The sequence below is a fragment of the Mustela putorius genome, unplaced genomic scaffold (assembly GCF_011764305.1).
Source record: "Mustela putorius furo isolate JIRA1106 unplaced genomic scaffold, ASM1176430v1.1 tig00003869_pilon_pilon_pilon, whole genome shotgun sequence".
Classification (NCBI taxonomy): domain Eukaryota; kingdom Metazoa; phylum Chordata; class Mammalia; order Carnivora; family Mustelidae; genus Mustela; species Mustela putorius.
Genome location: NW_025422021.1, coordinates 18692204 through 18717663, shown reverse-complemented (window position 1 = coordinate 18717663; position 25460 = coordinate 18692204). Strand labels below are relative to the sequence as shown.

The following is a 25460-nucleotide window of genomic DNA, read 5'->3' as shown; positions in this document are numbered from 1 at the left end:
GGGAATGCTCTTACGCTGTTGGTGGGAATGCAAGTTGGTGCAGCCGCTTTAGAAAACAGTGTGGTGATTCCTTAAGAAATTTAAAATAGAGCTACCCTGTGACCATGCAATTGCACTACTGGGTATTTACCCCAAAGATACAGATGCAGTGAAAAGAAGGGCCATCTGTACCCCAATGTTCATAGCAGCAATGGCCACAGTCGCCAAACTGTGGAAAGAGCCAAGATGCCCTTCAACAGATGAATGAATAAAGAAGATATGGTCCATATAGACAATGGAATATTACGCCTCCATCAGAAAGGATGAATACCCAAATTTTGTCTCAACATGGACGGGTCTAGAAGAAATTATGCTGAGTGAAATAAGTCAAGCAGAGAAAGTCAATTATCATATGGTTTCACTTACTTGTGGAGCATGAGGAATAACATAGAGGACATTAGGGCAAGGAAAGGAAAAGTAAATTGGGGGAAATCGGAGGGGGAGACTAACCATGAGAGACTGTGGACTCTGAGAAACAAACAGGGTTTTGGAGGGGAAGGGGGTGGGAGGGAAGGGTGAGACTGGTGGTGGGTATTAAGGAGGCAAGTATTGCATGGGGCACTGGGTGTGGTGCATAAAAAATGAATCTTAGAGGGGCGCCTGGGTGGCTCAGTGGGTTAAGCCGCTGCCTTCGACTCGGGTCATGATCTCGGGGTCCTGGGATTGAGTCCCGCATCAGGCTCTCTGCTCGGCAGGGAGTCTGCTTCCTCCTCTCTCTCTGCCTGCCTCTCTGCCTACTTGTGATCTCTCTCTGTCAAATAAATAAATAAAATTAAAAAAAAGAAGAATCTTAGAACACTGAAAAAATTAAATTAAATTAAAAAATAAAAAATAAAAAAGATTTTTAGTTAATGTTATAGGAAGAATATTATTTATATTAACAGTAGAACTCCCATACATACTCAACAAAAGGTGACAATTATATGGTTAAGATAATGTGGGTTAAGATAGAGAAAAAGTGAAACTAAATGGAAATTAGGACATTTCACTTTTGTCTTGCATGTATAACTCTGCCTCTCCCAAGATGTTATTATGAAAAATTCCAAACACACAAAAAACCTGCAAGAATAGGGAGGAAAATGCAGAAATAGCAGAGCTCCCTAAAGTTTGTGCATATTCCTTGTCAGACACTTTAGGGACACTGCACTTCAAATTCCTGGTCCAGCTGGGAGATCACAGACATCCTAGGGATGAGGGGGCCTCTTTCAACTCTTACAGACAGGCCAGTGTCCTGTTTCTAAAGAGTCTTGGGACACAAAAATAACCAGAGTTGTTTAGAAATACAAAAGTTATCTGTTGTCATATAAATTAAAAGACACCATAAAAGGCAGTAGGATGAAGCTCTTCAAGGTTTCTTTTTCTTTTAATTGAGGTATAATTGACATATAACATTATATTAGTTTTAGGTGTGCAATATAATGATTTGATATTTGCATAAGATACAAAATGGTTTCTCTTTTAGAAGGAGAATAGATATATTTCAAAACTATTTGTGCTGTTTTGCTAAAAGAAAACAAACACACACCACAAAATCCAAAATTAACGTATTAGAGGTATTAAATGTACCTGGACCATGGCTATTTCATTAGTGACGAGACCATAACGGATAACGATGTTACATTCTTTAATATCCAGACCTTCTTCTGCCACTGTGGTAGCGATAAGCAGATTTATTTTTCCTGTGCGGAATTTACTAATGACTTCTTTTTGTTCATTCTGTAGAAACAGTTTAATAAATTAAATTTTGTGATGCAAAACACATTAAAATCTTCTAATTAGCAGAAGAAATAATAAATTGCAACTGGTCAGTGCAAATCAAAGGATTAGATCATATACGGATTCACTGCCATCTGTTTTTGGCATTGAACAAAGACATGATGGTGAGACAACATTTGATTTCCAATCTGGGATTACCACACAATAACAAAAATATTTCCATCATCCAGTCTGGAAGTGGGAAGACCATCATTTATGCCAAGGAAATAAATTGATGGGTGACTTGGGAGGGAAGAAAAAGGAGACGCTTTCAGTGGCGAAGAGGATAAGGCAATGAGAAACTAGAATGGGCTTTGCTTTTTACTACATGAACTTCAGAATCTTTAATATTCAGAAAATAAGATTGGGTGACACTTTTAAAGATCACTGAATTTTGAGTCACAGATAAAATCACACATTCTATGCCATGTCTGGTCACTGTAAGAGTCACTTGAGCAGGAAACCTGTGAAATATGTCTGGAAGGACATGTGAGAAACAGAAAACATTGGCTGCCTCCAGGAAGGGAGAAATAAGACTGGAGAACAGTGCCCTGAACCTTATTAGTTCTGAAAGAGGTAAATATATTATGTGTCCAAAGAAAAGATTAAGTAAAAATGAAATAATAAATTATTAAAAACATAATTTTAATAACTTATTAAATTTAAAAACTCTGAATTTTGAAACTTAATGTAAGTAAAGAAATGAAAGCACTCTGGCCCTTGCAGAGGAGAAGTGAGTAAGCATAAACCTAGCCCAATAGGGCCAGTGTGGTTTTGTTCTCAGACTCATAAAAGCTGTTGGTCCAATCGGCCTCTGGTGCACATTTATGCCATCTTTTATCCCCAAACATGAAACATTAGACAAAATAAACAGGTCAGACCAATAGTGTATTCTCCCACCCTCTCCCCTTTTTTTTTTAGAGACAGTGTGTGTCCTTTTTGACTCCTAAAAGCTGAAGAATTGTGCAGAAAAGCCTCTCTCCAGTCTTCTCTGATAATTTCTCCTTCTCACACTCATGTACGCTTATAAGAGTTCACAAGTCTTGGGATTTTAGCAGAAAATGTCTGTGCTACTAAAAAAAAAAATCAACTTTAGGAGTGCCTGGGCAGCTCAGTCAGTTAAGTGTCTGCCTTAGGCTCAGGTCATGATCCCTGCTCAGCAGGGAGTCTGCTTCTCCCTCTCCATCAGCTCCCCCACCCCAACTCCCCACTCATGCACACGCACTCTCTCTATATATATCAAATAAATAAATAAAATCTTATAAAAAAGAGTAACTTTAATCATGAGAATTTCAGACATAGTCCCTCAAATCATCTCAGGTAAATTCCGACTCCCTCTCTCAATGAGTAAGTCCAACTGTTCACAAGGGGAGGATGTGGGACATAAGGAAGGGGTGTGTTTTATTTTGACATGGTAGCCCCCAACTCTGAAATGGCTAAAGAGCAAAAAGTCACTTGACAACATATTTTCCTTTTGTACCTCACCTCTTTTCAAAGAGGAGCTGAAGCCATATTTAACCAAAGTCATAATACTAAAGTTAATATGACAGAAACTTAAAAACAGGAGTGGAGGAATATAGATGTACTATTTGGAAGGAGTAACACAGAGGCAGTGAGACTGAGCTTCAGTTTTGCCTGTGAGCTCCCTGAAAGGTAGGGCAAAAAGGAAACAAATTAAGTAATCTAGCTCTCATCACAAAGGAGGAAGTCAGCTCCTCAACCAAGGAAAACGGTCCTTTTTTTCTCTGGCATAAATTTTCGAGGCAACTTTACCTGAGTTCATGCAGAGAGTATATTGAACATTATAGTGTAAATTTTCAAAAAAATTTTTCCCCAGCAAACATTAAAACAGATTTAATTTGTTCCAAAGGACTGAATTTTGATGACCATGAGATAACTGGAGTGTCTCCTTGTCCAGCAAGACTCAAGGTCAATACGACTTTAAAAGAATGTTTTATTCTAACAAGCCATACTTGTATGTCTATAAGGGCCTTTTTTCCTCCCATGGGTTTTACTGTGCACACAATAAGTAGTATAATGAAAGGAAAACAAAACAAAAACAAATCTTAAAAAGGAAAAGAAAATCACTCATAGTCCCAAATCTCTAACATGAAATGTCTTCATTTTTCCAAGTTGCCTTACAGATCTCATCCTATGCAAACATATTCTACATTTTTCTAATTATAATGCACATATTTTTGTGGGGATTTGATTTTTCCACTTGATATTATATGATAACCATTTTTCCATTTTGTTACTAAGTTTAAATGTCAATCATTTTTGCAAAGGAAACTCAATTTCGAAAGTTCCTCCAAGTATGTGAAAAAAAGTGACTCCTGACAAAGCTTAGTTTATCAGACACCACAGATTAGATTGCTACTCAGCTCACATTTTATTTTAAGAACAAGCATTCTATAAAATTATTTGGGCTGGGGGGGGGGCAAGAGAATTGATGGAAAAAAAGACCACAACAATTTGGGAATGGTAATAAGAGCATAATGAAAGAAATATAGAAGGATGTTTTCACCTGTGTCATGGGCTTGAACTCACTGCTGTGTCCAGCTCCAATCAGATGATGGGCTTTGACTCCTACTTCTGCAAATTTTTTATTTTCAGTAATCCACTGGGAAAGGGCATATGCACTCTGTCGTGTTTTTGTGAAAATTATTCCTCGGGCTGATTCCTCAGTCCTTGTATATTGTTCCATAATGGTGTTTCTTAATTTGGTCAGCTTTTCATTTTCGTGTTTTGGGTTTTCAGCCAGCTTTTTCAACATTCTCCTGTTTTCTTTAAAAAAGAATTAGTTTGAATTATAAAATGTGAATAAATTACAGTGGGAGATTTTATATGATGAGATACTGAGATGTGGCTGAGCTACCGTTAATCTTGTGCTATCTAATGATCAGGCTAGCTTAGTAAATAAATATATTGCAGTCTTGTTGACAATAAAACAAGATGACCAAGTGACTGATTGTGATTATACAATTCATGGCTAATCTGAACCCATGGGAAAGAACCCCAGTATGAGTGGGATTTCCTCTTTCAAAATGAAAGATGATTTTAAGAGGGCCTTTCGGAGAGCTCTTGAGAAGCAGCGGGCTCACACCAAGAGGCAAATGCATCAGAGTTTGCAATCAACGTAACATTGATTCTTACCGAAAAATAAATCCATGAGAAATCTATCTGTCTTATCCAGGCTCAAAGGTTTCTTTTCATCGACTTCGTCTTCATCACCACCGCCATCTCCGTCCTCACCACTCTCATCACTCTCATCTTCTTGGACTGCATACTTCTTTTCTTTCTCATCATTATAGAAAGCTTCAAGGTGATTATATGCATCAATCGTTCGAATTGTATCATTAATTTGTAGGGCCTCGTTGTACTTCCTCAAATGCTCTGCACAAACCCGTTCTTTGCGATTTCCTTCTCGTGCAGCTGTGAAAGAATATGTTATGTACAGTGAAATCATGGTAGAACACATTCCTTAAAATTGTAATGTGGACTGGACTATGTCTATGATACTGACTCCAAAATTGGCTTCATGTTGTTTTTGAGATGGCCAAGGTAAGGCTCAAAATGTGCCTTGAGCTCTGAAAGTTTTCCAACCCCTAGACTGGCTACCTGAGTTCTGGGTCAGCAAGAACACAGACCTGATCTGTGCTGACTCAGAGGAATGACACGGAAAACATTTCAGTTGAGTTTGCATTTGGAGACAGAAAAATAATATTTATCTTAACCTGTAAAACATACAATAAGTGAAAGACTCTGGAAATAAAGAGAAAATGGATGGGTTGGTGCGTCTTTCCTTAGATAAGGTATTAGAAACATGTATTAGAGGTATTAGAAACATGTTCATCCTGGGGCACCTGGGTGGCTCAGTTGTTAAGCGTCTGCCTTTGGCTCTGGTCATGATCCCGGGGTCCTGAGATCAAGCCCCCCATCGAGCCCCGCATCGAGCCCTGCGTCAGGCTCCCTACTCAGCAGAAAGCCAGCTTCTCCCTCTCCTACTCGCCCTGCTTGTGTTCCTTCTCTCGCTGTGTGTCTATCAAATAAATAAATAAAACCTTAAAAAAAAAAGAACGTGTTCATCCTTATACTACTTCAAACACAGAAATTTCATTTGATATTCCATTTGCTTTCAGTTTGGTTGAGAATATATGACATATCATCTGAAATCTTGGCATAAACATGGAATAAACTGTTAGGTCAAAACCCAAATTACCTTTTTTTTCCATTTGAGTGGTCCATTGTTCATAGGGTTGAGTTCCAAAATCTGGCATTGGACTCATTTGGCAAAAACTTTGAATCTTGTTCATTATTTCTAAAAGTTTATCTTTAAATGGATCCTAAAAATAAATTATACTTATTTTTACATGCTTATATTGTTAAAGAAATAACATTATCTTTGTTAAAATAACTTCCATGTTATAATAAATTTGATTCAGAATCTTTGTCTGGACAAAGTAACAAGTTAATCTCTGACCACCTCTTTGTACATGTATTTTTTATCAGTAATCCACCCTTAAGCCACACACATACACCAACACTAGGTACTGCTACCAGAATTTCCATTCTAAAAATTTCACAAAAATAAAATTAATGGATAATGTGCACCTTGAATGCTAATAGTAATTTTAAAATATATGTATTAAAGCAATGCCCCCATATTTGGAAAGACTGCAATGTAATTTAAGAAACATTCTCTTTGGAAGATTTGGTTTCAGTATTATTTTTACCAAAATAAAAAGTTAAGAGGTAGACTTGTAATGAGCACAGGGTGATGTATGGAAGTGCTGATTCACTATATTGTATACCTGTAACTAATTTAACACTGTATGTTAACCAACTGGAATTTTTTTTAAAACAGGTTAAGAGATAGAGTTAAAAAAAAAAGAAACCAGACACATAAGAGTGCATACTATATGATTTCATGTAAAGTCCAGAGTCAGTCAAAACCCATGTTTGGTATTAGAAATCAGGATAGTAGTTATCCTTGGGGGCTGGGTGACTGGAAGGAGGCATAGGGGTTTTGGGGGTGCTGAAAATGTTCTGTCTCTTAATCTGAATTTTGATTATACAGATATATTCATCTTATAACATTTCAGCAATCTGTACACCTATGAAGTTGTAGTTTTCTACATTCCTGTTATACTTCAATAAAAAGTGTATCAAAATAAGTCAGTTAAAAAGTAAGACAGCAACTTTTTTTAAAAACATATCCTGATGGTTTTGTGGGGTTTTTTAAAATGATTATGAGTAGAAACATGCTTTTAAATTTTTAAGTAAAACTGAGTAAGTAATAAGAAGTAAAGGAAAATCAAGAATATTCAAATGTTCTGGTTCAGCTGGAATAGATAGTAGTCATCTTTAGAATTTCCAAAACATTGATCTATGGAGATTGGTCAGGAACATTGGGTTAGTGCCTACTACAATTGAAATACAATATTGTCTACTATACATATTTCATGATTTTAATCCTAATATCCTTTGAGGTAGATTTTCAGTGATTATACTTCTTATCAAGTACATAGAGCAAAACTTACCATGCTTTTTATATTTTACAAAAGAAAGTATTGACATAATATTCTGGTCATAATGTCCAAACTAACACAGTTGATTTTTATAATCAGTGAAAATACTCATTGCAAAAGCACCATCAAAGTAAATATTTTACTTCTTTACCATGTCAGTATTGTCTTAAGAAAGTAAATATGCAAATTAGATAGGATTCCCATTATCATTACCAACTGTAACCTGGTAGCAACAAAATGGCTCTGTGAAACGTCAAAAAACTAGTGCTGGAATTCACCCAGAAAGTAAAAAGAATAAAATAAACTACAGTAATTCCTCTAGTTCAGCTATACAACTATACAACTATACAGCTATACAACTGAACTCTCCATCCCAACCCCACGGCTCACATGTAGTCAAGCTTCTCCTCACATAAACTGAAAAACTAAAAGAAGGCTGGAAGATAGAATTTGCAGCAGTGTTTTGTTGCCTCATAACTAAAAAAAGAATAAAACTGTAACTTATTTTGCAAAAAATTTAAGATAATATTCTTCATATGGTTGGTATTAAAAAACTGTGCATCTTTCAGTTGAGTATGGTATTATAATGGATTGTTGAACACTACATCAAAAACTAATGATGTACTATATGTTGGCTAATTGAACATAATAAAAACAAAAAAACAAAAAATCTAATAAATATAAAATTTTAAGCACATACTTCTCTGGTGTCATCTGCAATTGCAAACTTTTTGCATGGCTCTTTTATTTGGTCTTTGAGTTGATGAATATTTTCTTTCACAGTTTTAATGGTACATGCATCGAGATTAGCACATATCTGGAAAAGAGATTTTTTTCGATATTCAAATATTTACTTTTCCTTTTCAACTGACTTAATGTAGAATTATTTTTATATAACAAATAGTGACAGTGGCTAACTAAATATAGCATTTTAGTATTGCTTTACTGTAGATCTGACTAACCAATACATTTATCTGGATGGACTAAAAAAAAAAGCTTCTAAATCTTGGTGGGTAATTCCAGAAAAGGAAGTGTATTTATTTTCATTCCTTAAATTCCATTTGCCAGCTGGAAAAACTGACACGGAAACAGTGTAGCAAATTACAGAGATCAGCAGAGAATGGCTATGAGATAACCGCATTATATAATACATTTAAAGGTCATCTTGTCATCCCTGGATTAGATTACCACCTTCTTCCACACATAAAGAGGACAATGTAAGGCTAGGATTAGCGAAAACCTAGATGTGCCTGGATCTAGAGTGGTGTTAGTCCTTAATCCCATAATAAATTATATCTTGGAATAAATAATTATGCCTCTGTCTGTTTTACATGACTTTTACTGAATTCAACTTCAAGTAAAGGACTTAAACTATAAATGCAATTGTCAAATGCAAACAATAAATTACTCTGCCTTAGGTTACTCTGAATTCACTTAACACTTGAAATCAACAATAGTACTTGATGTGGTGTTACCATTTGTGGTCAGCTGACAAATAGTACAGCCTCAACTAGCGATTCTCATAACTGTTTCTCATTTAATTTGAATTACCCAGAAATTGAGAATCACACAGAACAAAAAAGGCACAGAAGAAAATATGCAATTTTGAAACTCATGGAGTATTATGAAAATTAGAAATTTTCATAAATTGTGCATATTTCTTTATCAAATGGATCATCAAATTTAACGATCAGATTAAATATTTAAAATAAGGTATTTCTGGGGCGCCTGGGTGGCTCAGTGGGTTAAGCCGCTGCCTTCGGCTCAGGTCGTGATCTCAGGATCCTGGGATCGAGTCCCACATCGGGCTCTCTGCTCAGCGGGGGACCTGCTTCCCTTCCTCTCTCTGTGATCTCTTCCCTTCCTCTCTCCTACTGTGATCTCTCTCTGTCAAATAAATAAATAAAATCTTTTAAAAAATAAATAAATAAATAAATAAATAAATAAAATAAGGTATTTCATTTGTCTCAATTTTTCATGGATTCTATATGTACTCCATAATTTTTGTGGTGTTTTTCTGTACCATAGTAACTTGTTAGGGCATATTACTGTTTTGTAGAAGACATGTTTAGCAAAAACATAATGATTTCACTTAACCAATGATCATAGAATACCTTTTTCTATGCACTCCATGGCACTTGGATTAATCTTACTCAAAAAGCCCGGGAAACACTGGCATTTGCTTTAGGGTGCTGTCGTTGTTGCTGTGCTTGCTGTTGTTGTATTACATAAAGTTAATGGCTTACTTTTAAAATATGATCCTTGGCTTCAGCTTGCCTTTTGGCTCCTCCAACACCTGGGGAAGCTGTTAGTCCTAGTATCTGAGGTAGGGGAATCACTGGTTTGCATTCTTTCTTGAGTTTATTGTTTTTCAACTTCTGTTTCAAGTAACGCCTCATGATGTTATTATAGACTGCTTCTTTGTTGGTGTGATGGCATTCATCAATGACGATGAGGGAAAAGTCTTAAAAGAAAATCCAAATGGTTCATTTGTCCATACCAGCAAGGCAGAGTGAAAAAACGTACCTTAAAGGTAGTAAACTGAACTGCCACGGGAATGTCTTTTCTTGAGCAGAATCCTAGCGCAGACCTCACTTTTTAAGAGGGCAATGTGACTGTGTTAGTCACCTTTACATCCAGAGGTCCATGTATATTAATTATGAAACTGTTCTTGTTAGTTATTATCCCTACTTAAAAGATTAGTTTTGGAAAGTTTATAAAGGTAAAAGTATCACAGGATGGAATTCAATCCTTGCCTTATTCCCCCAAATTAATCAGGATTACACTTTCGTTCTTTAATGAAACATTTAAAGTTGAAGAGGGTTTTTTTCTTAATGTCAAATGAGAACCATGTCATTTAAACAGAGATAATTTTGCCTTGTTTTAACATCACATTCAATTATTACAATTATTATAATAATTATTTATACTTCTTTCCCTTTCTCTCACTTTCTCTTCCCTTCCCCAACAAAATAGAAAGGATTATATTTCATTCTATGGAAAAGATAGCATATCTAACAGTTTCCATTAGCATATGAAAATAATCTTGTTGGTACCTAGAAAAGAAAAGTAAATGGAAAGTCCAGTGAATGCTTGATTTAATACCATATTCACATATAAATAAAGTGATCTGATTAAAATGTATCATAATTTTTGTGTTTCCTTAAGAAAATAGAAGAATTCATGAAAGCTTAAGCAATGAAAGACAATCTAAATCAGAGATAATCTTTTTATTTTTACTTTTATTTTCTTTAATTAGGCTTCACACACGGCATGGAGCCCAGCATAGGGCTTAAACTCAAGACTCTGAGACCAAGACCTGAGCTGAGAACAAGAGTCAGACATTTAACCCACTGAACCACCCAAGTGCCCCTAAATCAGAAATAATCATTTTAAATCAGCATTTTGAAAATTATTTAACTAATACACCCTGTTACCACCATCAATATTACTAATTCTTCTTTTTCTAAAAATAAACACTGAAACCAACCTGAAAACTGGACACCATCATCTTCTCCTTTTTCTGAATTTGAAAGGGAGTTTTCAAGGATCTGAGCTGTACTAATGATAACGTCATAGGTTTTGACAACTTCTGGAAATGATATTTTCAATTGGGTATCACCACTTAATCCAATTGTATGATACCATTTCTTCAAAAATGGTTCAAACTCTTTGCGGAAGAGCTGTTCAACTAGTGGCACCTTTAAAAATGACCAAATTAAAAAAAGAGAGAGCACAGTCAGGAAAAAGGAAGTGATCAAAGCCCTCCTATGTGGCAAGTATTATCAGAGGTGTTTACATTAACAATTAATTAAGCTAACAACCTATCCATCATTACATTCATTAATTTTAAATAAGCATTTACTATATGCCTATTAGGTGTAGACATTGTATCTGAGATATAAAGATCAGGCTGACAACTTTGAGGAACTCAGTCTAGTTGAGCACATAGCCTAAGATTAAACAACAAAAAAACACAAATTATTAAAACAGAGTGTAAAAATTCTCCCAAAGAAATACACAAGGTGACAGCAAAGAGGCCCAAGTAACTGAGTACTCAAAAAGAAGGGTTTAGAAAGAATTTTAATCTAGTAAACCATGGGTCAGTGACAAGATAAATTAAAACTAAGGCTGGATAAAAAATAAATTCTGAATTCACAGCTCAGGGTGAGGCTATAAAGGACTGTGAATACCATGCAGGATATTTTAAATTTAGTATAATAGTTCATAGGACCCTTGTGAGTTGTGGTTAGTGTTGATTTATTCCTGCTGTTTGTCTTGGGATAGGGCCAGAGGCAACATGCCTAAGAAACTGAAGGGAGCAGAGAACCAAAAGTGAGAAGGTAAGACACTGCCTGGGAGAACAAATGTGAGATGAAGGGGTAGACCACTAAAATAGCTTTGGTGGCTGAGAAAGAACAAAAGAGCAAACAGATCGGCAAAATAAGTGGAAATCTTTCAGAGGTGACTGGCATTACTGAGGAAGTGTGTTGGCATTGAGGTTACTCAATGTAATTGGCAATTCACAGTACCTTTGTCACTAGTAAGTCAAAATGCAGGTCTTCAGGAAGACCCTGACTTGCAAGACCATCATGCTGGAGATGGAACCCACTGATACCATAGAGAATGTGAAGGCCAAGACCCAGGATAAAGAAGGCATCGATCGCCCTGGCCAGCCAAGGCTCATCTTTGTAGGCAAGCACGGGAAGATGGCCACATTCTTTCAGACTACAACATCCAGAAAGCATCAACCCTGTACTTGGTCCTCTGTCTAAAGGGTGGGCATTAATCCTTCAGTGTTGCATTTACAGTCCCCAGTGATGGCATTACTGGCCATTTGCTCCAAATTAAGTTTAAAAATTAAATTACTACTTTCAGTAATAGCTGAACCTGTTGAAATTTTTAATAAAGATTTTGTTGCCTGGTAGCAAAAAAAAAAAAAAAAAAAAAAAAAAAAGTCCTTTCAGCTGGCTCTCTGTATGTCACAGTGTCTGCTGAAGGTGGTTCAGTTGACCCGTCAGTGCTACACATTACCAGTCTTTCAGAATACCTCCTAGATTAGGGAAAGGAATAACCAGGCCATCTTGAAGGTTATATCCTCGGAGAATTTTTCTCACAGGAGCCTAGGCATGTACAGTGTGGCAAATAGAGAGTGGGTTGGAAGAGTTTCAAGGGCCAGCATCAAAGAGTAAGCATTATACCATAATATAATTACTAGATAATGTGATCAATGGTTATCTTTCCACTGGTCTGCAGAACATGTGTAATTCATCTTTTTACCTGAAGTAAGCCCCACTTATGTGTAAAATGAGGGCTGGCTGATACCCCTGGCTGAAAACAGTGTACAAAGAACAATGCTTTGTATCACTGTCCAGTGTAAATAATCAAGCTAAGAGTGCATGTGGAGGGGAAAGGAGTAAATTGGAATCTATGAATTTAAAGGAAACAGTGCAAACCTAAAATCAATAACCAAGTCTGGTAAGTGGGAGAAAATAATATAAGGTGAGAAAAATAAGAAAAGAAACTTTCCATTAGTGTTTTCATTTTTTGCTTTATTTTTGTTTGTTTGTTGTCAAAGTCAAGTCTCTGGTCCATCTGCCACAAAACCACTTGAGAGATTTGGAAAATGCAGACTTCTGGGCCCCACCCAACGGTCACTGAACCCAGGGACCATCTCTGGGGGCTCAATTCTGTGTGCATAACCCACACACTTATATGAAACCTCTCATATGACAGTGAGTCTTTAAAATGTAAGAACCACAGCTCTTCTCTCTCTCTCTTTTTTATTTTTAAGATTTTATTTATTTATCTGACAGAGATCACAAGTAGGCAGAGAGGCAAGCAGAGAGAGAGAGAGAGAAGGAAGCAGGCTCCCTGCTGAGCAGAGAGCCCAATGCGAGACTCGATCCCAGGACCCTGAGATCATGACCTGAGCCAAAGGCAGAAGCTTAACCCACTGAGCCACCCAGGTGCCCAGCTCTTCTCTCTCTTACACAAAGTCATTTCTGACACAGTTTTCTAGAACTACTCTTTTCATTCTACTTACATGAGACAAAGGAACTAATCTGAAGAAGTAAGAAAGATTCTGAAGAAGAGAATGAAAATTAAACTTAAAGGGAAGAGATAACAAGATCCAAAGGAGAGAAAGCCAGCCCTGAAAACTGCTCCAGCCACTTACATATTATGTGACCTTGGACAAGTTACTGAATCAGGGCAATCCCTTCAATTTCTACACCAATAAAATGAAGATAATGTTAACCTATGGTAGCACTGTTGTGAAAATTAACCGAAATAGAGGCTGTCATTTTTCTGGTCCTCAGAAAACTTCTCTGATATTTTGCTGATCCTTTCCTTCCAGCAGTGTAGTGAAAAAAAGAAGGGCAGTTGGCTTCACAAGATAAGGTTGACGTTTCAGTTCTGCAGCTTATTGGCAGGATGAGCCCTGACAGACCAATTCAAAGCCCCAGTTTTCTGATGGGTAAAATGAGGATAAGTATGGTTACTTCATGAAGTAGCTGTGTAAATTTAATGAGATAAAATAAGATAATTAATATTACATCATGAAGTGCAATGCAACATTATTTATCTTATTATTAATACACATCTCTCACTTCTTGGAGTGCAGATTCCTGAGAACAGGATCTGCCTTTGATTTGTCTTTCAATCCCCCCATGCTGCTGAATGATTGAAGAAACTCAATGCCAAGAGGTGACAATAGCAACCTGGGGTTCTGCCCATCAAGGATGAGTCAAGCCCTTCCAAAGAAGCAGTATCTTCTGATCTACAGAACAAAAATAAGTTTTCACAGGAGGTAGCAGGTGTTGGAAATCCTGATACTCTCTCTGGGTGGCGTTGACTTCCTACTGAAGGACACAGAGAAAGCCAGATGCAAGTTTGACATGGCTAATTGGGAGGTGTGTGGTCCTCTTGGAGCCTTTTCCTGAGATGTGACAGAGTGTCTGCCAAGACTAATCAAACCCAACTGCTACCCACTTCTGCTGAATCATATGGGGCTGCATTATAGCATCTGAAGGAACCTGGGATTTATCTCTCGTGATGTTGAAGCCCTAGATAGGAAATAGAAAGTCTGGGAACACAGGTGGTGTTTTCATTTCTCCCTGCATTTGAAGGCGATAACTTTGGAAAGCATGGAGGCAGGGAGATGAAAGTAAACGATGTTAGTGGGGACAGGATTTCTCTTTTCGAGATCAAGGGTTACAGTACCGTCTATTAGGCCAAATACAGAAGTACGGTGATGGGACATACAGGGCCAGGCTCAGCTGAAGAGAAGTGAATCAGCTCAAGTTACTTTAAAATGGAAAGAAATGGGAGGATAAAGTCAACAATTATGACATATATGGAAGAAGTAGTGGAGAGATTTCTAGTAATTCTTAGGGAAAACCAATAGAGGAGTAGACGATGAATTAGACTTATGTCCTTATGTGTCTGCACAGCAGTGCAGTGAATATGAAAAAGTAGTGAGGATAATTTAACATTTAAACATGGCTGCTCATGTGGATTTGTAAGAATCACCCAGATCCAATGAAATGAAAGACTTGTGATGAGCATACAGCACAAGAGGAGAAGCCATTAGAAGAACAAAGTGCATGAGAGGCATACAAAAATCTAAGATCAATCAACATGCATGAAAGGAAGAAATGAATGTAAGTATTTGGATTTAGAAATTAACTGCACAAAAATAACTTAAAGGAATTCTAATTTAGCAGATTTTCAGACAAAAAAGAAACTGAGGCTTTCACACCGGTGAAAAAGGCAAACCTGGTCATGGGTTTAGAGTCACATCTCATCTCTCTTATAGTCTGCTTTGATAAGACTGTAAGAATTGTATTTTCCCCAATTCTGGATGCTTTGGAAGTATTTGAAAAAGGTCTTACTTATTTATATTGGAAGAAGGTCTTAAATAAATGTCTCAAAAACTATGGGCACTCAGGATGATGAAAAATCTGGAAACCATGTTATATGAAAAATGGGAATATTTATCCCAGGGAACAAATAAAAACGAATCAGGAGGCACATTGCTGCCCTCTCTATGTGAAGGGCAGTCAAGAGGGAGGAGAAGTAATCCTTACTCTGTATAAGAACTCTAACCAATGAGTGTGGATTCCTGAGAAACAGGTCTTGGTAGGGCTTTCCATCAGTGCCAGTCATTCAGAGAATGGATCAAGCTATCTTATTATAAGTGGGACTTCCTGGATATCCCAGCTTACTTAGCAGAAGCAAGAGATGAGATGAGAGCTGGATCTTGAAGCCTGCTTTCAGCTCTAAGGGTTTATGACCCTGTGACCTGATAAGAGAAGGGAAGGAAGCAGATGCATTAAAAATATCTCCCAGGTGTTGAAGCTTCATCCTTCGGAGGTGGTGGTGTAACTAACAAGGAGACAGTTAGGGACGGAAGGAGAGCCTTTAGGGAGGGAGATGGCGAAGCCTCAGTTTGAGGAAACTGCAGAATATTCAAATGATATCAAGAACTCCAGATGAAGTATCTTCAAATCCAGTTAACTTTGTTCTTTTCTCTAAACCTGGCACTTAAGACCCTGTTCCCTGGGTAAGGAGTTCCGTTTAATTGGTTATGGAGGTGAGGAAGAGGGAGTGGGAGAAAGAACTAAAACTTCCTGACTCATTCCCAGGCTTAAGATAGATTATCTAATTTAAATTTTAGAGCAACTGCACAGGGCAGTATTATTTTGTTCGTTTTACAGATGAGGAAACTAAAGCAAGGAGAAGTTAGGAATCTGTTCAAAGTCAAACTACTGGTGGGTAGAAGGTGTATTCAAAGCTAGATTTATTTTATTCCAAAAGATAATGTCCTTTATAAAGAGTATACGTGAGGGGCACCTGGGTGGCTCACTGGGTTAAAGTCTCTGCCTTTGGCTCAGGTCATGATCCCAGGGTTCTGGGATCGAGCCCACATCAGGCTCTCTGCTCTGCAGGGAGTCTGCTTCCCTCTCTCTCTCTCTGCCTGCCTCTCTGCCTACTTGTGATCTCTGTCTATCAAATAAATAAATAAAATCTTTTTTTAAAAGAAGATTATATGTGAAAGGCTAATCACAAATAAAATCTAATGTATCACTATTGTTACAAGAGAAATAAAACTGTTTTAATAGTAGGCATTCAAGTATGAAGAAGAGGTTTTCAACTTAGCAGTTACATACAAAATGCATTTGGAAATAAATGATATAAATTATTCAGTTCATAGGGCGCCTGGATGACCGAGTCATTATGTGTCTGCCTTCAGCTCAGGTGGTGATCCTGGAGTCCTGGGATCAAGTCCTACATCAGGCTCTCTGCTCAGCAAGGAGTCTGCTTCTCCCTCTGACCTTCATCCCACTCTCTCAAGTAAATAAATAAAATATTTTAAGAAAAGAAATTATTCAGATCATAGATTCTGAGTATGTTTCTTTGGTACCAAAATGCAGGTTGCAACTAAAACCTTTGGTATAATAGAAATCCAAGAATATAGAAAAGCCATATAATCCATTACCATATTTTTGGTAAAGGAAATGATGAAAATCTAGTGATGGTATAAGTAACAGAAAAAAGACTATGTCTGACCATGGAAATGTATACTCAGTTTTACTTCACAAAGTAAAGAGTAATCTGCCCAATATCAAATTTACAAATTAGTAAATTCATTTATCTAAATAAAGCTCCAATAACTAGATTTTATTTTATAGTGAAGAAGAATTAAACCTGTTTATGAAGATTGTTCTTTAGATACCCCAATATATAAATTATTACAGGAAAACCTCAGTTACATTTCAAGTAACATCTATATATAATTCTTGGAAGTTAGTTATCTATTTTCCTTTTTTAAAAAAAGATTTTATGTATTTATTTTTCAGAGAGAGAGTAAGCACAAGCAGGGGGAGCAGAGGGCAGAGGGCAGAGGGCAGAGGGAGAAAGAGGCACCCTGCTGAGCAAGGAGCTTGATTCGGGACTTGATCCCAGACCTCTGGGATCATGACCTGAGCCGAAGACAGATGCTTAACTGGCTGAGCCACCCAGGTGCCCCTCTATTTTCCTGTTTAACTTGATTTAGATTAGCCAAATAGTCACTTAATTTTCTTTTTATCTTCAAACAAATGATAAATCTCTGGTAAAGAGGACTTACCACTTTTGACTAAGGGTCAACAGTCAAAGAGATTCCAAAAGACAGTATTTGATCCTAGATTCCAGTAATACTTTGGGGTCATTCATGTCCATGTACCGATAAATTAGTGCCATTTAACCTTAAGGAATATCTGGGTAAATGTATTATTCTTTACACATAAGTGTTTATGTGTAAAGCTATTTGATTTATGCTCTGGTGTTATGAAAAAATACATTTTAAAAGATAATAACTTGAATATTACATATATCTGTAAAAGGAAAGACTTAAAACAAATTACATATTTCGACATTACTCTTAATTACATTAAGTATGTGTGTCCATTGTTATATATGTCATTTTACAAATGCATAGGAAAAATAAAGTGAAAATAAGCACTGTTGCACTATGTGCTACTTGAATACCTTATTGACAAGGACTATAACTTTTCCAGGTTCAGATGCTTTTTTCTTCTTGTCCAAGTGCTCCTTGGCAATGTAAACAGCCACTCTGGTTTTCCCACTCCCTGTAGGTAGGCATATAATGATATTTTTCCCCTCCAAGGCTGGTTGGGCAACTTCCATTTGGTAAGGCCTGAGGTTCAATTCTGGCTCAGGAGATGCTCTTTCTGCCACATTCTCTTCATCTGAAGGAAATTAAAAGGCAGAAAAATAAGGGAACAGGCAATAAAATAACACAGGCTAGGAAGTCTGAAACCCAGCATAGGCTTCTCATGGCTTAAATTCTTTTTCATGTGTGGTCCAAACCAATCCGTTTTTCTGTTTTCTGTACCATATGGGTGTCAGCTCTCCGCCGGCATCTGCGGGGTCGACCCAGGCACCCCATTCTGGAAGTGGCCTGGGGGCGGAGGGGCAGAGGGAGTGAATGAACAGGATGGAGGACAGGAGGGGAGGTAACATGGGAGAGTCTTTTCACAGAGTGGGTCAAGCCAGGCGAAATTGCAAGAAGGGCTGCTGTACAGGATTGGCAGGAATGATTCTTAGTGCATCAGGCTTTCCGGTTCTTTGTTGAGCCCTTATACCCTACTTGTTTCTCCAGAGTCTTGCCACCTACGAGTCAAGAGGAACTGAAAAAGAATGAGTCATTGTCATCACCACCCCTCCTTACTTTTTATTGCCAAGAAGATATTATAGCTGATTGTACTTTCCTTCACTTGAAAAACTTTATCTGACAACCGAATACCCAAAAGCCTGCCCATCTATCTATCTATCTCAAACATCTAAAATGGCAAAAATAAATAAATAAATAAATCCTACTTTTGTCATGTGAGGTAGCTAGATTAAACATATTTAAGGAGGGGGGAAAAACTCCTCCCATGCAAGCCTTTAACTGATAGGTTTTCATTAAAAGATGAAAAACAGTTTTGTTGGTTTAAACTGACTTGCGACTGATTTTGGCATTTAGTTTTAATTATGATCTTTATCCCTTCCTTATATGTATTCTCCATGTGTTCATATTTTCCTGAAACTCAAAGTGCATTACAGTAAAAATATTTCCAATTAATACAGATTTCTAAATTTAAAATTCTCATAAAGTACTAACATATATTAATTTTTTGAGCATTAGAATAAAATTATTATAACATATCTTGGTTTAAACATACTTCGTTTAAAAGTGATCACATTTATCTATATTGGCCAGGGAAAAAAGATCTAAAAATGTATAATCTATCATGTGGAATGCAGTAAAATAAATATTACATCAATTTAAAAGCCCATCTTTTGCTTTATGTAATCATAAGAAAAAAATGAAATGACAGCACTTAGTACTTCATTACACATGAAGTATTCCTTCTCTTATCAATGATTGCAATAAAACTAAACTAACAAAATCCCATTAACTTCGCAAAAGTTGCTGATGATTCCATTTCAGCAACTGGATAATTCTCTTTAAATGGGTTTTAGCTTGTTGTGATAGTACTATCTGCACAGGTAGGAAAATTCACACCAAATATCATTTAGTAAGAGTCATCTACTAACCCGGCAGGAAATTTGCCTTCTCTGCGGATGAGTAAACAAAGAAGCAATACATTTAAGTTATCACTGGATCATCTGCTGATTCATTTAATAGGATTTTCAGGAAAAACCCATCTGAAATCACCAGCATTTAAAGATACACATTTACAAGTTTGCTCTCCATGTTTGCTTTGAACTTTACAGCAATCATAATAAGTCATCTTCTATTATATTTATGTAAGTTTCAAATTTATTTAAGATTATCTTTACTTCTCTCCTAAGTGGCTTTTATAGAAGATCCTAATATTACCAGCATTGATTACCTAATTTTTCCAAAAGAGCAAGAACATTTGCAAAGGAAGATGGATATACTTTAAATTGTGTTTAACCCCAAGATCCAGGAACTTATACTTTCACTAAATCGATATTTAATTTAGGAAATTCCTTAAAAGAGATTAGTAAATTCCCTTTAATTTCACTCTAGGTCTATTTTTGCATGATATTAAAAAAATAATAAAATTCTGCTTCCCTTGTAATATTTGCAGGTACCTCTTTAAATAATCAGGTTCACTTTTTGTCTTTCATGCTTACTACTATATCCTTGGGTAACACAGATTAAAAAGAGAAACTTAGGGCAATTTCTTATCTCTTCCCCAAGTAATCTAAGACTAAGTCAAATGAGTAAAACATCAATTCCACTTATGCAGGCTAGATATTTATTGTACTAATAAATGTAAGCTTAGTGAAGATGTTAAAAGGGCTATCATGTTCAAAATTTGGTCCCAGAGCCAAACTCATGTTGTTTAACTGCTACTTAACTCATCATGTCCCACTAGTTCATTCTGCAGCAAATATTAACGGGGTGACTATTACATGCCATACAGTCCCACGAATATGGTCCTTCTCTTCAAGGACTTCAAAGTCTAAAGTACTATACTGTAGCCACTAAAAATGTCTGGCTATTAGACAGATAGCTCAAGTCGCATCTATAATTTTGAGTCAAGTCCGGGAAACTTGATAGGTAGCCCCAAGTTTAAAAGAGAAGCACAGAGTGAACATGGAAAAAAATGAGAGTTGGATTCATTGTGAGAACAGCATCCAAAGAAGAGCTGGGTGAGTGCTAAATATTCAGCCTGATTCTTGCCTTTTCACATCCTCTGACATAGGGATGGAAGAATTTATCCACATAAGCAATGAAAAGAGAATTTTCTCTTCTCTGTCACCAGAAGGAGAGAACTGGGCTGGTGTCAATGAGCCAGGAGCCAATTTCCTTTATAAAAGAAATGTTTGGGTTTTTGTTTGTTTGTTTTTTTTGGTTTCTTTTTGGCTTGCTTTGAAAAAGCAAAATCAATTAAATGCAATAATGAATGTGGTATTTAAAATATGCACAAGCTTTGAATAACATTGCACCCTCCCTCTACAACAAATATTGATTGAAGACCTTGAAATTATACTATACCATATAAATGGTCAAAAAATAAAATCAAATAGGACTTAAATAATAACATTTTATTGGAACTACACCATGTGGCACATTTCATTCTCACATTGATTTTGACAGCTGAGTTATTCTTGGAGAGAAAAGGTCTGTCACTGCATGTGTTTGAAATCGACAAAGTATTCCTTTACCTATAGTATGTAACTACGGAAAAACACGCCATTCCAGCTGGACAAATATTAATAGGTATTACCTCGAAATAGTAAGGAAACACTTTCTACATATCAGGCCAATGTGTTTTGCCAAAAATATTGCCACTTTGTGAGATGCAGTATATATCTCTCAAAATGAGAGACAGAAAAGCAAAAAAGCCTTCCATAGCATACTGAGAATATTTAAAGTTTAAGAGCATCATTAATCATGTTTTAGCATGATATAATACTTCCACAGAGGAGCAAAATGTTATGGTCTTGGGTCACATCCATGATCCTTATGTCCCATTATGTAATTGTTGAAGGCAGACAAAGGACATATGGGATAGAGTCTCTTCAATGTTAACCTCAAAAGTTAAAATATTATCCCAAACATTGTAATGCTTTTCAGAAATTCAGTATATGTTTACCAATTTGCAATTTCTCTAATCCCTTTTTTGCATTGATTTCTACTTTGTTCTGTATCATGCACCTGAGGGAAAGGAATTTCATAATTTTATGAATTCAGAATTTTACTACCCACTATGTGAAGTAATTCTTTGTTTCTAAGCACGGACCCCATCTAGAACATCAATGGGTGCTCTCTGAAAATGTGTTCGTCTTCAAATGTATTTGCCTTTGAAAATGTATTTGCTTTTTAAAAGTAGGTTGCGTTCAGATTTATCACGTCTTTCATGACACACTAAGGACTGAAAATCAGCAAATAGTTACATTCACTAACAGCACTAGATAGACAAAATGCCCAGCACATACAGGATGCCCATTAAATATTTATTGAATGAATGAATATTGTTGAAAAGCCCTTACTTAGACAAACAAAAATTGGGATGAGGTCCAGAAGCTTAAAACAGCCATAAAGATGTTAAATATTAGCTAGAACATATTTTGAGTTCTAACATCAATAACATTTAATAGAAATTTTAATTATTAAATCTAACAACTGTATAACAAGTATGGAAAAATCAAATACAACCGCAGAAATAAGCACAGGGCAATAACTTAATAAACACTGAGTGCAGTGAACAGAAAATGAATTAACCCTTTAAAATCCTAGAAAGCTTTTAGGGCAGATGTAAATGATTTTATGTAAATGATTTTATCCCTTAACGACTCTTCTAGCTAAATTTCGGTAATTCTTCTCACAACCCAAGGGAATCTGAAGTACACAATATTTTCCAAGTTTTTTTCTACAACTCAATAACAGAACAAATGAATAATAAAGTAATTTGTGTTTCTTAATTTGCCAGTTTCCTACTGATTCTTAGCTGGCCACATTGCAAAGCATTTTTTTTTTGTTTATAACTTGTTAATTTTAATTATGAAATAGTTCAAGTGCACAGACAAATATGGAAAGGTACATAACAGATATCCAAGGTTCTATCACCTCTTCTTAGAAAATGTTAACATTTTAGTTCGGTTGTAATCATTGGAATTGCACATTCAAACAGCAGAAAGAAGCAATATGAGATCTACCAGACTGACAGAATTTAGGCAATCTGATAACAAAAAGTATTGCTGAAGTGTGGGACTGGGAAAAGGCACTCTCATTTATTGTTGGTGTGATATCCAACTAAGAGAGCAATTTGGGAAACACCTAATAAAGTCCTCATTTGGTGACAAAAATATTTTTGGAAACTCTACTTCTATGCAAGAGCTATTCAGACAAATTGAAACTCTTTTAACTGCATGTGTAATTTTAGTTTTTCATTTTAAAAGGACTCTTGTTAACTGGGTGTTGGGCATTAAGGAGGGCACATGATATAATGAGCACTGGGTGTTCTATGCAGCTGATGAATCACTAAACTCTACCTCTGAAACTAATAATACATTATATGTTAATTCATCAAATTTAAATAAAATAAAATTTAAAAAATAAAGGACTCTTGTTACCTGCAGTTAATCTAGAGTCACAATCCTCTTATGGACAGTATTTTTTTTTTTTTTAATTTAAAATGTTGTTTAAAAAAAAAAAAGGTAGGGTATGGGAACATATGTACCAAACTGAATACATGATTGAAACGCAGTCAACTTAGCGGAAAGGGATAGCATGAATAAAATAGGTGACCTAACTCTATGGAAGGTGGCATATGCATGTTCTTATCTATATCAAAAAGATAAATCCCGGATCCAAAATGAGAGAGCTTGGTGCTAAGACTTTTGTAAGTTGTACTTTTAAAGAAAGTGAATGGCAAAGTTCCAAAAGAACTTCAACTGTAGAAAAGAATTGCTTTAATTGCATAAATCCATTAGGGAGGGTATGAACAGCCCCCATGCTTTCCACTATATGGCGTCTTATTTCACACTTTTTAAGGTTTACACAACAGTTAGGCAGTACCTGAATCACTTCCCATGGTGCCTGAATCACTGCCCATGTTGCTGTTATGTCCAAGACTTTCATCTAAGCAGCTGACACTTCCTTCTGCCAAACTTGTGTCTGATTCTGCAAAGGAAAACATTTTAAAATATTTTTAAAATATTTCTGAGAATAAACGTATTTTAACTGCACACCTCTACAGCACACAGTACATGCAGTTCAATGCAAGTGGAAAAGGCACACCCAGACGATTGTGAATAGAAGGTAAGAGTTTCTGGCAAGCAACGTTTAGAAACTCCACCAAGGATGAGCAGCCGCAGGGTAGGGAATCAAACACGCACACCTACTTTACCGCACGCCCGATGAGAGGAAATACAAACTTGTAAACAGTTATGACATTTGTTGTCCCCCCACATGGGAATTTTGTCCCAGAAAAGAAAATCAACGCTTGATAATGGCATTGAAACACAAAGTATTACATAGTAATCCCCTGAGTTATTTTAACACAAGATGGTAGGAAATTAGTAAAGTATAAAAAATTAATAAAATACATGGTTCTGTTAATGGGTTATGAAAATAACAGCTCAGTGATAAATGTAACTTTAAAAATCTCCAAAAGAATTTGCTCAAAAAGAATCTCATTAGAGCCTGGCATGGCAGTTGTACTAGAAGATTATGTGAGGTTGGAAATCAATGTTTTGCTTTACTACAATTAAACGAAGCTTCCATCAAAAAGTTACAGTGAAGATGAACGGCAAGAGGACTCCCTTAATTTGTAAATCCCGATGTTTGGTTTTCAGTACCCAGTATCAGTTGTTTTTAAAAATCCGCCCCCCTCCCAGGGAAGACTTCCCTCTTTACAGTTTATTGCTAAGGACTTATGCAATCTCATCCACAAGGATCAGAACTATTGCTAAACTAGTAAAAGTAAATGAAAGATAGCAACAAACATTGGCTCTAGAATCAGGACAAGTGAAATTGACTGTTGAGGTTGCTCTGAGCCTGGCTTGCCGTTAGTTAAAGTGGGGCTAGTACAATTTGCTTCCTAGAATTTGATCACCATTAAGTAATATTAGGTACAATCAGCTCTTAGCACTGTAGCTCAATTGCTGGTGATTGGAAAATGAAATAAAAATCAAGGAGTTGGCGTATTATTAGGGCATGAGTTCCATTAAATAGTGTTCTTCTTAAAATTAATAACATCTCATAATATTTATACTTTCTACATAATTATCATTTCATGCTAAAGCTCCCAAAGGCACTAAATAAATTACATGAAGGTAGCCTTTAGATACTTAGACTAGTCTGAGTGTCACACATTAGAGCTAGAAATAGAAGTGGCTGAAAAATTCACCAAGTATATTATCAATAAAGTTTCTCTGGAAAGAAACAGGGTATAACTCTTCAAAAAGACAAGTGTCTTCATTTTCCTTAACCAGTTATTATTTTTAAGTTGGTGCATTGAGGTACAATTTATCTTTTTAACTGTCTTTATAATCACTCTTTTTAAAAAGTTTGTTCTTTTAGGTAGGTTTAGTTTGATGAATCTGACAAATGTATACAGTTTTGCAACCACCATCACAAGCAAGATTTTTCTATCACCTCAGAAGCCGCCCCCCCCCCAAAAAAGAAGTCCCCTCGGGCCCTTTTGTTGTCATTTCTCTCCTGCTGCCCCCAGTAGTTCCTGATTTAGTTTCTGTCCCTAGAGTCTCGCCTTCTCCAGAATGTCTCATAAATGGATTCACACAGTATGTAACCTCTTTTTGACTACTTGAACTCAGTGTAAGACGTTCGGGATGATTCCACGTTGTTTATATCAGTAATTTTTTTCCTTTTTATTGCTGACTAGTACTCCCTGAGCATCCGAGATGTCTGTGACATCTCCCTTCCAACTCGGATAAGCCTAGTCAGCATGAAATATAATGGAATTATAGCCGACCCCAATCAAATATATAAGGTATCTTTTCTTAAAAGTTAAGTGCTGATAAGAAATTCTCAATGGAGATACATACTGTTTAAGTATATTAGCACAACATAAATATACTAATGTGAAAATACTGTGCCTACCAGTTGTTGTAGATTAGCTC

The 25460-nt window shown here is 36.3% G+C and overlaps 1 protein-coding gene across 3 annotated transcripts in view; it reads right to left on the bottom strand.

Annotated features, from left to right (window-relative positions):
* Positions 1–25460, bottom strand: part of IFIH1 (interferon induced with helicase C domain 1) — a 55207-nt gene that overhangs the window by 6000 nt on the left and 23747 nt on the right. For 2 of the 3 annotated variants that reach the window (XM_004743961.3, XM_045066819.1), the window contains exons 4-12: positions 23395–23499; positions 17859–18079; positions 10816–11026; positions 9572–9789; positions 8026–8142; positions 6017–6140; positions 4951–5229; positions 4322–4581; positions 1606–1755 (exon numbers count right to left, since the gene is read on the bottom strand). In XM_004743961.3, coding sequence (XP_004744018.1) covers positions 1606–1755; positions 4322–4581; positions 4951–5229; positions 6017–6140; positions 8026–8142; positions 9572–9789; positions 10816–11026; positions 17859–18079; positions 23395–23499 — 1685 coding nt within the window. The remainder of the gene's footprint in view (positions 1–1605; positions 1756–4321; positions 4582–4950; positions 5230–6016; positions 6141–8025; positions 8143–9571; positions 9790–10815; positions 11027–17858; positions 18080–23394; positions 23500–25460) is intronic. The other variant, XM_045066818.1, reaches the window with a different exon arrangement.